We start from the raw sequence: 15,511 nt of genomic DNA on the forward strand, positions 1-15,511 counted from the left end.
AGAGAGAGAGAGAGAGAGAGAGAGAGAGAGAGGAGAGGAAGGAAGGAAGGAAGGAAGGAAGGAAGGAAGGAAGGAAGGAAGAGCTCATATTAAACACCCTATTTGGTTTCTTGCAAGAGGGAAAGTTACTGTTGAGAAGAACACATCTGTTCTCCACAGAGGCTGATGAAGAACCAAGTGCCAATGCCATGGTCTGTGAGGCTGGTAGTAAGCAATCTAATTCCTCCAACCTTTAGCAGAGATGGCCTTTATGTGCAGTACCAGAGCTGACTTTTTAACCTTGGTCAACAATTGCAGGCGTCTGGATCCCATCCAGCCTAGAAGCCCATTTGGCTGTCCTACAAGGCCTTGGCTAGGATGAGCCCAAGTGGCTTGCAGCTGGGCACCTGGCTTGTTTTGCCAGACAAATGGGCAGGGGCTGCTGAGTCCCAGGAGAGTCCTTCATGCTCTGGAGAATTTGAGGAGAAGGCTTTAGGGGTCTATGAAGTCCTTGAAAGTGAAGGGTCAAATCATGAGAATGCAGATTTGGGTTCCACATACTATAAAAGTCAGAACTAACCTTGGATTACTCAGAAGGCTCCCTGAAAATCCGGAAGGTTAAGAAAGATGCTTTATCTGTATCACTGTATTTCTCTTTATTCTTGTAGTCTCTGGTATCTCAAACACTCTCTCCAATGGCCACAGGTCCTTTAAAACCCACATTCAGGCATTCAGGGAAGCAGAGCCAGCTGAGGGCTCTAACCCTGGCCCACAAGCCTGCTGGCCTGCTGGTGCTCCTTTTCCTCACGGAGCATTTAGCGCTCTGGGAACCTACTTCTCTACATAACAGCTCTGCAGAGGGATATCTGGATCGCTAAAGAGCAAAGCGCCTTTTTTCAGGCAGCCCTGTCTATCATCAGGGCATTTCCAAGTGATATGTTGAACACAAGAGTCCCACCTATTTGGTGAACAGAGTGGGGACCAAGCACATCCTGGAAACATAAGGCAGGATCATAAGCGTCAATAATCTGAAGCTTTGCAGCATTTTGGCTCTCTGGCTCTTTAGGCAAATGAAAAAATGCCTTGGCCTTGGGTACAGAAGCAAAACAGATAGTTATTGATGTCTCACACAGACCCAGCTTTTATTTTCTGGAGTGGCTGCTTTAGATTGAAATTTTCAGCTGCAGAGAGCTGATGCTCATTTGTGTTCATATTCTCTCTCTCTCCTTTTTCTCATCTCCTTGTCCCCTTCTTCATCTCTTTCCACCTCTCTTTCTCTCTCCTTTCCTTTCTTTTGCATTCAGATGCTTAGCTATCCAGCCCTCCCAGGTAGTCACCTTGGCGAGACAGAGGTAGAAGTGGCAAGGATGGCTTGCTAGTGTTAGCAGAAGCATAGCTTCCTGGGCGCGGCTGGCTAAGCAGCTGCAAACAGTCTCAGTTGCTTGAATCTCAGAAGCCAGGAGCTGGCCTCTACCTAGCCGGGTCTCCTATGTGCTTTCGCTCTCAGGGTTGTCTTTGTCCAGTGGCTGGATTCATTCTGGGAGGAACCAGAACATGACCATCTAAATGTAAGAGTCTTTCTCTGCCATTTGCAGAGGTCTGAATAATGTAGTTCCTGGGATCTGGGCAGTCAGTAACTCTCCTGTTCCAACTGGAGCTGGCAGGCCTAGGGTATCCTGGAGACCTCTAACCTTGTGGGTTACAGGTCAGGGGCAAAGCATCAACTGCACAAGCTCCGCTGGATCCCGCTGGAAAAGGTCACATTTCCTGCGCTTAATATGAGGCACACACTTGGGGGTTAGCGTGTCCCAGGCTGACCACTTCCAACTGCTTAAGAAAGCACCCCAGAGTAGGACCCAGTATCTGCTAAGCAAAGCTCCTGGTCTCTAGAGTCTCTTATATATAATAGGGCCCAAACCTAGTTCAGCCTTCCAGGGAATGGATTGCCTCATCACCACCTTGTTAAAATGTGCACACTATACTACAAAATGGCTCGAACAAGGACTGCCTCAGCCATGTCTTTGTGGGGGTGGGCTGGGGTGAGGGTGGGGACAGCAAGACAAGAGTATAGTGACAGGTTTTTGTCATAATCTCAAGGAGCATAGGATGCTAAGGCTTAAAGTAAAGCCAGAGAGAAAGCAGTGTGGCAGAGGTATTTCTTGGGCATATTCTTCCAAGATTTCCCCTCCAGTTCTCCCAGTGCAGAAAGACCAGAGACCCAAGGCCGACATCTAGTCCCCCAAAGGAAATGAGTTTGGGTTTCCTCTGGATGACTGGAGTATGTATGCATTTGACTCTGAACCGAGGATGGTGGGAAGTCTTTTCCTAGGGTTGCCAGTCTGTTGGTTTTCACCTCACTAAGCCAGCTATGCAAGGTTGGATGACAGAAATAGAGAGCATGACCCCACGGAGCATAGTGAAGGAGAAAAGTCGTTGGGACTGAGGAGCCAGGCAGCGATCAGCCAATGCATTTCGGACGGACAGTGTTCTTTGTGCCATGTGGTACCAGCCAGCTTCCAGTTCCCTGTGGATTCTGGACACTCTGAGGGTCCTGGCAGCCTTAGGACCACGCCAGCCACTTTGGGAAGCCAAATTTAAGAACTAGGACCAGTTCCAGGTCCAGAAATGAATAGAACGGGGAGACTGCGACAGGGCCTGCCTAAATGATCAAGGGGCAACAGGGACTCATGGCTACTCCACGGCAGACATGGGAGCACCCGAAGATGACTGGGGTGCACATCATAAACACCCCACTTGTTAACAGCGTAGGGCCCAAGGGCGCTTCCAAATATATTCTTTGCTGGGGGGTGGGGTATTGCAGGCTCAAGAGCCAGATCCCCCAACTGCCACTTTGAGGCAGCCCCCACAGTTCTGGCCTTCGGGCCATAGGTGTCAGGCCTGCGTCTTCTGGCCCATCAATACAGATTACATATTTATATCAATCGCGGGCTCCGAGGGCGCCCTCGGAGAGCGGCCCCGCGCCTACGAAACCAAACTGGGAGTGGTCGCGTGGAAACTCTGGCTCGGGATTGGCTGCGGGCGCCCGCCGCGGTGCGGGGGGATTGCTAATCGTATTCAGCATGTTTTGCACAAGAAATGTCAGCCAGAAAGGGCTATCTGCTCCCTTCGCCAAATTATCCCACAACAATGTCATGCTCGGAGAGCCCTGCCGCGAACTCTTTTTTGGTCGACTCGCTCATCAGCTCGGCCAGAGGCGAGGCTGGTGGCGGTGGCGGTAGCGTTGGGGGCGGCGGAGGCGGCTACTACGCCCACAGCGGGGTCTACCTGCCGCCCGCCAGCGACCTGCCTTACGGGCTGCAAAGCTGCGGGCTTTTCCCCGCGCTGGGCAGCAAGCGCAATGAAGCGCCATCGCCCGGAGGAGGTGGTGGTGGTGGCAGTGGGGGCCTGGGTCCCGGGACGCATGGCTACGCGCCCGCGCCCCTAGACCTGTGGCTGGACGCGCCTCGCTCCTGCCGGATGGAGCCTCCCGACGGGCCGCAGGCGCCACCGCAGCCACAATCCCAGCAGCAGCCGCCGCCGCCCCCGCCGCAGCCACCCCAGCCCCCGCCACAGGCCACTTCGTGTTCTTTTGCGCAGAACATCAAAGAAGAGAGCTCCTACTGCCTCTACGATTCTGCGGACAAATGCCCCAAAGGCTCGGCCGCCGCCGACCTGGCCCCTTTCCCGCGGGGCCCGCCGCCCGACGGCTGCACCCTGGGCGCCTCCAGCGGAGTGCCAGTGCCGGGCTACTTCCGCCTGTCCCAGGCCTACGGCACGGCCAAGGGCTTCGGCGGCGGCGGCGGCGGCACGCAGCAGCTCGCCAGTCCCTTCCCAGCGCAGCCCCCGGGGCGCGGCTTCGACCCTGCGCCCGCACTAGCCTCGAGCTCGGCCGAGGCAGCCGGGAAGGAGCGAGCCCTAGACTCCACGCCGCCACCCACGCTGGTTTGCGCCGGTGGCGGCGGCGGCGGCGGCGGCGGCGGCTCGCAGGGCGACGAGGAGGCGCACGCGTCATCCTCGGCGGCTGAGGAGCTGTCCCCGGCCCCTTCTGAAAACAGTAAAGCCTCGCCGGAGAAGGACTCCCTGGGTAAGCAGAGCGCATCAGAGGGCTCAAGTCAGGCGGGCAGACAGACAGACAGACCCACAAGGAAGGAGCAAAGGACCAGGAGCCCGCGCGGCAGCCGCAGGCCTTGGCCCGAGCTGAAGGCAGCCTGACCTTCTGAACTTGTTTTTAATATTTGGGCGTGGGGACGCTGTAAAAATCCATGTCCGGCTTAGTGCCCCACACCAAGACGTCCTTAGCCCTGGCCCAAGCTCCCCCAGACTCGGGGGATGAGGACACCAGTGAGCAGCCCTCCTCCTGTGCATGCACTTTCTTGTGGCCCCGAGTACCCCCCAAGCCCTGATCCCCAGCCCAGCCTGCTCAGCGCGGCCCACGCGGGGGGAGGGGCAGGGAGGGAAAGTGGCTCGCCTGCAGATAGCACGGATGTTTGTAAGGCATCCAAAATAAGCAGCCGCCAGCGCCAATAAATAAGCCCATTAACCGGCGAAGTTCGAGTTTACGATCCCCCATGCCTTTTTCAAAGTTCCTGGAGGGGCGGGAATCCTTGCTGCAAGAAGAAGAAAAGGCAAATCCCGCCCGGACGCCTGGGCCCTGAACTGAAAACCTAGGAGTGGCCATTTCCCTTCTCTTGGAATTCGGTGTCGCCCAGCTGCACACCCCAGTTTCTTGGAGAGACAGGGGCGGAACAGCCCTTGACCCTAGGATCGGTTTTTCAGGACTTCCCTATTGGCCCAACTGTGTCCTTCTCCTCTGGCCTAGAGCAATCTAGGGGGCTAGGGTAAGCCAATGAAGCTGCAGGGTTCTCGTCCGAATAAGCATCCCTTTTCCCAAGTCTGGGGGCGGCAGGAAATGCTTTCCTGCCACTGGGTGAGAGGCAGAGAAAGGCGTTAAGTTCAAGATGTACGGCCTTGCCTACTCCGGCCTTTCATTCTCCAAGCGCCCCGCAGCGTGGTGCTAAAACAGGTGCCTGGAAAAAAAGTAGAGGAAAATGTAAATTGGGAGGACCGGGTGTGGATTTGAGGCCCACTCGATTTTGTCATGCCTTTTGGAGGAATTTCTTGTTCTCCGAAAGTCAAAGGAGGGCATAACCCTCTCTCTATGACTTCGGGCATCCCTCTAATGGGAAAGACCCAGAATTCACCCCCCTCGCACAGCCTGAGTGGCCTCGACTTAACCTTCCCCTCTGTATTCTCTTAATCTCCAGGCAATTCCAAAGGCGAAAATGCAGCCAACTGGCTCACGGCAAAGAGCGGCCGAAAGAAACGCTGCCCCTACACGAAGCACCAGACGCTGGAACTAGAGAAGGAGTTTCTATTCAACATGTACCTTACTCGAGAGCGGCGCCTAGAGATCAGCCGTAGCGTCCACCTCACGGACAGACAAGTGAAAATCTGGTTTCAGAATCGCAGGATGAAACTGAAGAAAATGAACCGGGAAAACCGAATCCGGGAGCTCACAGCCAATTTTAATTTTTCCTGATGAAACTTCCAGGCAAAGCCGTGTTTTCGCTTCCAGAGCGCCTGTACCCCCCCCTTCTGCCTCCAGCCTCTGCCCCAGAACTCGCACCTGTGCCGGAGCCCCATTTACTCCCTTCCACACTCGCCATCTCCCAGGCCGTTTCGTCTGTGCAGGGCTGGTTTGTTCTGACTTTTTGTTTCTTTGTCTGTTTGCTTGGTGTTGGTTTACTTGTTTTCTGGGGGAAAAAGCCATATCGCTAAAATTCTATAGAGATTGAGATTGTCCTCACTGTCAAGTCCTGACTGGGCTGGGTTCGCTGCCCCCGGGTTCCCAGTACTCCTACATGGATCTGGTTTCCTGCCCAGCCCTGGGTAAACTTAGCCGGAAGCCCTAGGTTCCATTGTCGGCGCTGAGGTGTCTGGCCTGAGGTCAATGGTGCAAGGAGCCGCCACCGGGTTCGCCAGCCTGGAGTTCTGGGCTGTGTTTAATCAGGGAGTACAGGCCTGATTTCTCTTTTCTTCCTTCTTTTCTTCCTTGGCCAAGAGCAGAGTATCGAAACATGGGCATGCAGGTTAGCTAAAGGCTGATTTAAAAAAAATGAAAAAGAAATAATCAGAAAGATTATTTTGTCCGTCCTTCCTCTGTAAGATCTCCCAGTTCAATGAAAATAAAAATGGCCAAGAGAAGAAACCTTCTCTTCCCGTTTGCCTAAGGTCTTGCTTGCCTGACTAAAACCCTTCATTTACCTTTGAATTTCCATATCCTGGCTGTTGAGAAATAGTATAGGTTTGTTTATACATATGGAATTAGTGGATTTTTGCCATTAAAATGGTTACCATTGGTAACACTCGAAAAGCACACCACGATTCTCCCTATTTTATGGAATTGGGTTTTCTTTTTCTTGTTGTTTTGCTTTAATTCACCTTTTTTTTTTGTTTCGTAGGCTTTCTGAAATTCATGGAAGCCTTGGAGGGCTGGGGCAAACAGATGAGAGAAGGGAGACATTGTTTGGATTTCCTTTATACTGTGAAGTTACATGCATAAAAGGGTCAAACCTGTAGGTGCAGAAAAAGAAAAAAAACTATAAGTACAAATCTGTATAAATGTCTATTATTATGAAAAATTGCCAATCTTGTTTAAGCAAATGCATTCTATCGTTATTATAAATGTTAGTTCTAGCTTTATTTACTTCAAATCTTAAATCAGAATAAATTAATATTGTATTGCTGCTGTGCGTGGAAAAGATGATGTTTATGTTCCTAGAGAATAAAAGCTGTGGAATGAAGCTTTTTTAATTTTACCTCATTTTTGACTTCTTATCTTCACCTTCCACTCTATCCTGTCCACCACTTTTACAACAGGAGGGCTAGCCCGAGCCCCCTGCAATTACTTTAGGCATCTATTTAAATATTACCTAGACGGTCGTAATTTGTCTGGGCCCTATAGCCCTGGTGCCTTAAGGTTTGTCGGCTTTTGTTCAGTTTTATGACTTGCTAGTATATCTGGATTGTGGCTGTCTTGGACCAGTGGTTTCAGTTGAGAGGAGAGCTGCATAGACAGAGGACGCTAAACAGGATTTCTTTCGGGAGCCCCAGAGAGACTCGCAGAGGCCAGTTGTTTTGCGGGTGTCCAGGTCCCAGAAGACCCCACGCCCTAAGTGCCGCGGAGAAGGGCCCACTCACAGAGCACCACTAATGCCTGGGGCAGCGGTTAAGTGGACCGGGGCCGAGCTGTCCAGGGTCACCCCCTCCCCCTTCCAGGCCTCCCCCACCTGGCGGTCCTCCGCTAGGCCACGCGTTTCCTGCTCGCCGGAGGTGGGGGGGGGAGCGCCACTGGTGGGGGGGAGGGTCGCGGGAGCGCGCGCCTCAGCGGGCGGGCTGCTAGGAGGGAGACAAGGGGGGCAGAGCGAGCGGCTGCTGGGAGCAAGTCGAAGAGGCCCGGCCAGACACAGGACTGGGCTCGGTGCTGTCCCCCGCGCGCTTTCCGATCGTCCGAGGCGACTGCCGCACTGCTCTGCTTCGCGAAGCTGCAGGATCTGGGGAACCCTGGGCACGCCACTCAGTCTCCCCTCTCTTCTCTGTTCCCCCTTTTCTTTTTCCTCCCCCTTTCTCGTCCCCCCTTCTCCCTTTTATTCTTCCATTCTCCTGGGCGTACCTTCCCGGGGACCGGTGGCTTCTCCCTCCACCATGATTTTAGGGCAGTGGCTGGCGCAGGTTGTGGAGGGTTGGTCTGGGCACGATCGCAGGTCTCTTTCCTTAGCGGCGACGGTGGCGGCAGCGGAGGCGGCGGCGGGCGAGGCAGCAGCCCGGCGCCGGCAGCTACAGAACTGGTCGGTGATTTAGGTAGTTTCCTGTTGTTGGGATCCACCTTTCTCTCGACAGCACGACACTGCCTTCATTACTTCAGTTGAAAGCGTCTCCAGGTACCAGCCGGGGTAGCCAGGCGGGCCATCAAGGCCCTAATCGTGCCAGGCCTGCGGTGGCAACCATGGATCCCCAATACAGGAGGAGCTTCGGGTCCTCAGCGCTGTGCCATCCAGCCCGCCTCACGCTTCCCGCCCCGCACCAGGCCCGGGGCAGGTATGGTCAGGTTAGGGGCTGATTCTGGGACGCCGGGGGCGTGGTAAGAATTCTGGGCCCCGGGCCATTCAAGGTCAGGGGCGCTCGCTTGCAGCCTGAGCTTTCCCTACTGTAGACCTGCGCCTGTCTGGGGCTCTGCCATTCTCTAGCAAGGCTGGGCTGGAACCCTGACTCACCACTGTACTCCTGCCTTGAGCCCCAGGCTGAGTCGGGACCGGCCAGGGCTGCTTACCCTTCGCTCTGCAAGCGCGCCTCTGTTCCCCAGTCGCCGCTGTATCTTTTACGTATTTTCCATCCTCTTTCCTTCCTTCTTTCTTATCCTTTTCTTTTTCCTTTTCGTTGCTTCTTTATTTCTTTTTCTTCCATCTTCCTTTTTCCCGTCCAATTCTCTATCTCTCCGTTTCCTCTTTTTTTTTTTTTTGAATCTTTTTGCTATCCAATTCTCTATCTCTCCGTTTCCTTTCTAAATCGTTCTTTCGGAGGGAAGAGGGATGGCTTGGAGAATGCTTGGAGCTTTCATTTTTCCCTCGGTGCACAGGTTTAAGTGTGCCGAGGAAGAGGTGCATAAGAGAGGCTGTTCAGGTCCGTGGTTTTTGGCCTGGTGGGCCTCTGCGCAGACAAGGCCTCGGTTACGATCACGACCGGATGGCGGCGGCCTTGCGTTAGCCGCTGCTGCCTGAGAGATCCGCTGAGGGGGCGTCTTTGTGTACCCACACCGAGGGCAGGGAAGCCCTCGCCAGTTCCACTGGTTCAGCCTAGGAGTCTGGCTGCCGAGAGAGCTCCAGCAGGAAGCTTCAGGCCGGCTGTGCCAGCTTTACCGGTCCTAACTCGGGCTTTGACCATGATGAAGGAGCCTCGCTGGGGACAAGGCTTGACTGTGTTAGCTGGCTTGCCAGCGGTAGCAGGTCCAGAAAATGTTAGCCTCGCGTCCCTCCTCCCCTCTGTGCAGTTTGGTGTTTGAGAAAGGGGACTTTCCCAGCTCCGATATATTTTAAATGAGCGAAAATAATGCCAAATTCAAGAACTAAGCGGGCACAAACTTGAGTATTGGTTTTAAATTGTAATCTATGAAAGCCACCCTAACCACTCTCAACACAGAAAATTTGAAACAAACGATCCTCTCCCACTACAACACTGCACTGAGACCACAGAACTCTTGTTTTCCATCCCAGCTCAGTCTGGGAATTGCTTTCATTGCTCAGGACAACAACCTGTTATCTGAAAGACCAGTACACCCGGTTCTCTCCAACTCCTCTCTGCCATTTTCTGGATCAGAGTATTGGATTTATATTCAGAGGCCAAGGTTTTGGGAAGATTCTCAGTTGAGAGTGCGATGGGTTGTATTATGCCCATTTATTGTTTCTAGATGTGCATACAACCCTTTTCACGTCCAAAAGAAACCAGGAATAAAAAGCTGAATACTCCAGTATCCAGTTTCTGGGCTCACAAGAACAATATCTGCTTTCGGGAATTTTCCCCCCTTCTGCCCAACAGTAAAGAGCTCAATGCCTACTATTTATTTTGTAATTCTTCTGATTGGAGACCAGTGTTTTTAAAACTATTTTAATTAATAATAATAATAATAATAATAATAAAGTTTTTAAAAAGTGAAAAGGGCAGTCAAGCATGCTCTGCCACGTACAGACAATTACTATTAAGAGCAGAGTTTACTCCAGGGTTATTGCTTAAATGAAAATCTGAACCTCTGAGGACTGCCGGATATTTAGAACACCTTGGACTGTGCTGGGGTGTGGGGGTAGGATTGACTTGGAGGAATTTGCAGGGAAAGGAAAATATTAGGGGGAGGGGACTGAGGCAGTTGGGACCAGCCACATCCAGTTCCTGGCGCTGGCCACTTTCTTCTTCCTGCTGACAAGCAAAGAAGGGGTTTGTTTTCCTGGAGTTTCAGAGTCTTCCTCCACAATAGAGCCTGATACTGTGGGGATTCCTGTCTTCTGGGATAGGAATGTGTTAATGTTAGAAGGTGTTTGCTATTAGAAGGTTTGAACTATTTGTGAGAAAGAAGGCAAAAAAGAAAGATGGGAGTGTCTGGGGCCAGCAGTTGTGCTGATAGTGAAGTAATGAGAAACATGCTCTTGGAAGGCGCAGAATTCACACGTGAATTTAATTACAGTTTCTAGGAGTTGTTACTTTGTGTTCTGAATTGGGATGGGGGTCACACACACACACACACACACACACACACACACACACACACCACAATTAACAATAGTGTCTGTGGCCTTTTTACTTTCTGTCATCCCCCAAGATTCTAAGGGGTAAAAAATACCATTTTCCATTTGGCCAAGGGATATGATTAAAGTCAATGTCCCCTGCTCCTCCTGGGTTAATCTATAGCACTGGACTTGAGCTGTAGTCGCCTAGTTTTGGGGGTCTCTTTTGCTCTGTTTGGGGGATAACCAAGCAGGGGTGCTGGCGGTTTAGGAAGGAAGGGAAATGGGGGAAAGAGGACTGGAAGGAAGGGATGTGGGATGGAAGAGAAAGAGAGGAGAGGAGGGGAGGGGAGGACCCCAGAACGGCTCACACTGGGCCCTCGGAGGGCCACCATACAAGCTGGTGCCTCTTTTAGGCTAGGTTGCCCTTTAGCAGGACAAACTCTCCTGGTGCAGATATTTTTTTCCCCAGCTCGAACCTGGGGAGAGGGCTTACAAATGATGGAGCTGAGAACAGGGTCGCTGGCTGAGGAATCGAATTCGCTGAACCGCCTGTGCTCAAAGTCGTGGGCCAGAGCCCAGGCGATGTTTGTGACACAATTAGGTCCTCAAACCCTTGAGGGCAGCTGGAAGTTCCCTCCTTGGTGGTTCCACCGTGGAGCCTTCCATTGTGGAGCAAGGACTATGTGGGTGCTGTGCGGGCGCCTGGCTGGCTTTATAGTCTATCCAGGCTCGGTAGCCCACTCTAGGTGGTTGTACCATCGATGGATGGTGTGTCAGCAGGGGAGGTAGCCACGCTGTTTGAGGTGGAAAGAGCCTTGTATTTGACTTTTTCAAGGCAGGCCTGGGGGCAAACTTGCATCTCTGAAGACCGAAAGGATTATTTACAGGGTGCTCACCAACCAAACACAACAGTCTAATTTAACCTTTCCAAGTCCTCATAAATTTTTACAGGGAGCTGCAGCGAGGCAAACGAATCCTTTGGTTGTTCCTGACTTCCCACCAGCCGGTGTGGCTTCCGAAACAATAACTCCTTATGAAATATCATAAATATAGATTTAAATACAGTAGAGTGAGAATGCGATTTGGCTGCTTTTTTATGGCTTCAATTATTGTCTAATTTTATGTGAGGGGCTCTGCTGGCCGCACTCGCACGCGGGACCCGCGCCTTCCTGATGGCGTGATTAATTGTGATATAAAATAGTCCGCTTAAGATGTGTGTGGGTCTGGTGTGTGTGTGTGTGTGTAGAGGGGGTGGCAAGGAAGAGTACGGAGGCAAGGCCAGATTTGATCTTTTAATCTTCGTTGGCCACAATTAAAACAAACCAGATCGTGGAGCGGCGCGATCCCTTTGCATAAAAACATATGGCTTTTGCTATAAAAATTATGACTGCAAAACACCGGGCCATTAATAGCGTGCGGAGTGATTTACGCGTTATTGTTCTGCTGGGCGGACACGTGACGCGCGTGGCCAATGGGGGCGCAGGCGCCGGCAACTTATTAGGTGACTGTACTTCACCCCCCCCCCTGGTGCCACCAAGTTGTTACATGAAATCTGCAGTTTCATAATTTCGGCGGGTCGGGTTGGGCCGGCCAGGCGCGGGCTACTGCGATGGCCACCACCGGGGCCCTGGGCAACTACTATGTGGACTCCTTCCTGCTGGGCACCGATGCTGCTGACGAGCTGGGCGCTGGACGCTATGCGCCAGGGGCCCTGGGCCAACCCCCAAGGCAGGCAGCAGCGCTGGCCGAACACCCCGACTTTAGCCCTTGCAGCTTCCAGTCCAAGACGGCGGTGTTCGGTGCCTCGTGGAACCCGGTGCACGCGGCGGGCGCCAATGCGGTGCCGGCGGCCGTGTATCACCACCACCACCACCCCTACGTGCACCCCCAGGCGCCCGTGGCGGCGGCAGCGCCGGACGGCAGGTACATGCGCTCCTGGCTGGAGCCCACGCCCGGTGCGCTCTCCTTCGCGGGCTTGCCCTCCAGCCGGCCTTATGGCATTAAACCTGAACCGCTGTCGGCCAGAAGGGGTGACTGTCCCACGCTTGACACTCACACTTTGTCCCTGACTGACTATGCTTGTGGTTCTCCTCCAGTTGATAGAGAAAAGCAACCCAGCGAAGGCGCCTTCTCCGAAAACAATGCCGAGAATGAGAGCGGCGGAGACAAGCCCCCCATCGACCCCAGTAAGTGTCTCCTTCCTGCAAGCCGGCCGCTGCCTCCACGCCGGCTACCAGGATCTACCAGGATCTATATCCACTTTCTCTCGAGCCTGCCTTCGTCCTCGATGGGAGCCTCTGGATCTGGGGTCGAGAACTAGAAATTGGTGTTTGGAACACCTCAGATAGGGGCCCCAAGTCCAGAGAAGTGTGTGGAGCAGGCCGGGCCGGCTGGGGGAAGGGGAGGAGAACGGTGCAGCAAGAGGGGGCGGGGCGGGCGCAGCGAATAGAGCCGAGACCCGCCGCCCCTCTCCTAAACTATCCAGGCCCAAGACAGACAGACTTTGGGCGGTTCTTCGAAAGCAGTGCAGAGAAGTCTTTTGTGCGGCTAGATTGTTGACGAACTGCGGCAGCTAAGTCAGCTGGGCAACCTGACCCGGGACGCTTGGGGAGACCTCCGATTCCCTCTACTTCTTGCTTTCGGCCGGTGGCTGCATAAATCCTGCCCAAGATGAGGCTGAGGGCTGTGGAACCACTAGGGCCCCTTTGCCAGATTTATTCAAATAAAGTGGAGACGTGATCAAAGGCCTTGGGGCACCCTGCCTCCCGCCTGGCTCCCACGGCCTTCCCTTCCCGGGAAGGTCAAATAGAGTGGGGACAGTTGCAGAGAAGCCGGGGAAGGGGAGACAGCGATGAGAGAGAATTCTTGTTACTCTTGTCACACCGATACAGGGCAGCTTGCTCTTTGCTTTGCTGGCAAAAAGAATATGGCTTCTAAATTTCACTCTTTCACAATGTGCAGACCGTAGAAGGAAGCAGAGCAGGGGACCGGAGAAAGGAGGGTGGAGATGAGAGGGGAGCTGTAAGTGACCCTCCGAGGGTCTGTCTGCCAGGGCTTCATAGTGTTTTCTCTAACAAATTCAGCGGCGTCCTGCAGTTCGGCCAGAGACCCCCAAGAGGCACCTTCACACCCATCCAGGACGCTTCTCCTTCTAAACCCAGTGTCTCTCTCCCCCGCAGATAATCCGGCTGCCAACTGGCTTCATGCTCGCTCCACGCGGAAGAAGCGCTGCCCCTATACAAAACATCAGACGCTGGAACTGGAGAAAGAGTTTCTGTTCAACATGTACCTCACACGGGACCGCAGGTACGAGGTGGCCCGGCTGCTCAACCTCACCGAGAGGCAGGTCAAGATCTGGTTCCAGAACCGCAGGATGAAAATGAAGAAGATCAACAAGGACCGAGCAAAAGACGAGTGAGCCGCCGCCGGTCAGGGCTCATTTAGAAAAGAGCAAGCTAAAAAGAAAAAGAAAGGACTGTCTGTCCCCTTCTCCCTCCTCTCCCCCAACCCCAGCCTCCACTCCCCGCCCAAAGAGGCTCTAAACCCCGGGCCTCATCTCCGCCTGGCATTCCCTGCTCAGGCTGGCTCCTAGGCCTGCGGCTTTATTGGAGGAGGTATTGTAAGCTTTCCATTTTCTATAAGACACCCACACAAGGGAGGGCATTAGCGCTGATGGCTGTATGTGCTTGCTTGTATATATATTTAAAAAAAAATCTACCTGCTTCTGACTTAAAGCAAAAGGGAAAAAAACTACCTTTTTATATACAATGCACAACTGTTGATGGGCTGTATAGTTTTTAGTCTCTGTAGTTAATTTAATTTGCTCTTCGTGTGGCAGATCACTCTGCTAAAATACTTGAACACTGTGTTTTATTGTGGTAATTATGTTTTGTGACTCAAACTTCTGTGCTGGGTGAGGCACCCATTGTGATTGTGGAAGCTAGAATTCAATTTGAACTCAGGTTGTTTATGGGGGGGGGTGGGAGAGGCGGTTGCATAGAGTATAGCTCTGTAGTGAAAAACTGTGTAACTAGACTGTCAACCTAACATTGTAAACTAGCTGTAAGGATTTCCCCGTGAAATCACATGTGGAAAGAAAAGGGAGGTAGTTCTCCAAGATGCATAGATTCATGATTTCTCTACTTTTGAAATGTGGGCGTCTTCATCTTTCCATGTTCTAGGCTCCAGTCTTGTCCAGTGTATATAGCATCTCCATATTAAAGAAATACTCATAATCAAACAAGCTTGAATATTGTTTTTGCACCAGAGAACAAGGAAGGAAATTCGGAGCTATACATATGTGCAGAGGGTTACTACCTATGGTTTATGCTTAATTTTAATTGGGAGAAAATGAGTGCTTATTGTAATGGAGTTAATTTTATTGATAATAAATTATATACCATGAAACCGCCATTGGGCTACTGTAGATTTGTATCCTTGATGAATTTGGGGTTTCCATCTGACTGAACATACACTGTATATTTTGCAATAGTTACCTCAAGGCCTACTGACCAAATTGTGTGTTGAGATATTTAACTTTTGCCAAATAAAATATATTGATTCTTTTACTTTGTGCGGGTCTGCTCTTTGCACCTTCTTTTTCTGGGTGTATTTTCTGGGTGGGGGCTGGCCTGAAATGAAGGGGAAAGCGGCCTAATTCTGTCTTCAGCAAGGTGCTGGAGCCGGCATCTGTGGAAAACAGTCGGGTCAGGCCTAATCACTCGCGGACTCAGACTCAGCCGGTTGCCGGTCGGTAGGAGCAGGGGCAGGAAGCTGAGGAGACTCCGGCACAGCCAGTCACTCAGGCCTTGTGTCTGAGCTCCGGGATAGAAGCACTGGGCATCGGTGGCCAGCAGCCGTAGGAAAGCCATTTTTCCATCTTGGTGCCTCAAAAAAATTTCCCAAACCTGGACCCACAAAAAGGGCTGAGGCCTTTGGAAGTAGAGTGGTCTAATTGAGGGGTGCAGGACCAGAAGCTGAGGGCCTGTGGCCCGCGAAGGAGGCTGAGGAGACAAATAGGAGCCAGATGTGAACAATGAAGTAGTTCTTTCAAATATTTAGGGTTTTTCAGGAGATGGAAAAGCTTCACTCTCGTGCCCCACTGGGTCCTGCCAACCAGCCCGGGTGGGTTGGGGGGGGGCAACATCCTACACTGCTAAGCCACCTCCGGAGCTTAAGTCCCCACAGAAGCAGGCCTTAGCAACCGACAAGCCCCGAAGCGCCATAAAAGAAAATGAGGGCTGTTACCCTTTATGGGG

The 15,511-nt window shown here is 52.4% G+C and overlaps 2 protein-coding genes, 1 long non-coding RNA gene and 1 other non-coding gene across 5 annotated transcripts; 3 read left to right on the top strand and 1 right to left on the bottom strand.

Moving 5' to 3' along the window:
• The first annotated feature begins 3,060 nt into the window (after positions 1–3,060).
• On the top strand, positions 3,061–6,787 carry LOC100762719 (homeobox protein Hox-A10). 2 transcript variants are annotated; one of them, XR_004771039.1, is made up of 3 exons: positions 3,061–4,063; positions 5,244–5,675; positions 6,441–6,787. XR_004771039.1 is itself a non-coding variant. In XM_027429642.2 (2 exons), the coding sequence occupies exons 1-2, from the start codon at positions 3,076–3,078 to the stop codon at positions 5,516–5,518; spliced, it is 1,263 nt and encodes a 420-aa protein (XP_027285443.1). In that variant the 5' UTR covers positions 3,061–3,075; the 3' UTR covers positions 5,519–6,787. The 2 variants fall into 2 exon arrangements, 1 of the variants encoding a protein (XP_027285443.1); XM_027429642.2 differs by having other exon boundaries at positions 5,244–6,787.
• LOC113837088 lies at positions 5,484–8,865 on the bottom strand. The gene is made up of 3 exons (XR_003487723.2): positions 7,652–8,865; positions 6,421–6,552; positions 5,484–6,080 (listed from the first exon to the last, which is right to left on the bottom strand). It is a non-coding gene; the product is annotated as an uncharacterized LOC113837088 (long non-coding RNA).
• Positions 7,827–7,906, top strand: Mir196b (microRNA mir-196b). Its single transcript, NR_105162.1, has one exon. It is a non-coding gene; the product is annotated as a microRNA mir-196b (primary transcript).
• A 2,798-nt stretch (positions 8,866–11,663) lies between the features above and the next one.
• Hoxa9 (homeobox A9) lies at positions 11,664–14,821 on the top strand. Its single transcript, XM_027429645.2, has 2 exons — positions 11,664–12,439; positions 13,433–14,821. The coding sequence occupies exons 1-2, from the start codon at positions 11,863–11,865 to the stop codon at positions 13,669–13,671; spliced, it is 816 nt and encodes a 271-aa protein (XP_027285446.1). The 5' UTR covers positions 11,664–11,862; the 3' UTR covers positions 13,672–14,821.
• Positions 14,822–15,511: the final 690 nt, after the last annotated feature.

Source organism: Cricetulus griseus, chromosome 8 (assembly GCF_003668045.3).
Source record: "Cricetulus griseus strain 17A/GY chromosome 8, alternate assembly CriGri-PICRH-1.0, whole genome shotgun sequence".
NCBI classification, from domain to species: Eukaryota; Metazoa; Chordata; class Mammalia; order Rodentia; family Cricetidae; genus Cricetulus; species Cricetulus griseus.

Bases quoted from the DNA above. Each gene is read 5' to 3' on its own strand.
- LOC100762719 (XM_027429642.2), top strand. From the start codon at position 3,076: ATGTCAGCCAGAAAGGGCTATCTGCTCCCTTCGCCAAATTATCCCACA. The intron at 4,064-5,243 runs GTAAGCAGAGCG...CTTAATCTCCAG, and splicing joins GCCGGAGAAGGACTCCCTGG to GCAATTCCAAAGGCGAAAAT.
- Hoxa9 (XM_027429645.2), top strand. From the start codon at position 11,863: ATGGCCACCACCGGGGCCCTGGGCAACTACTATGTGGACTCCTTCCTG. The intron at 12,440-13,432 runs GTAAGTGTCTCC...TCTCCCCCGCAG, and splicing joins CAAGCCCCCCATCGACCCCA to ATAATCCGGCTGCCAACTGG.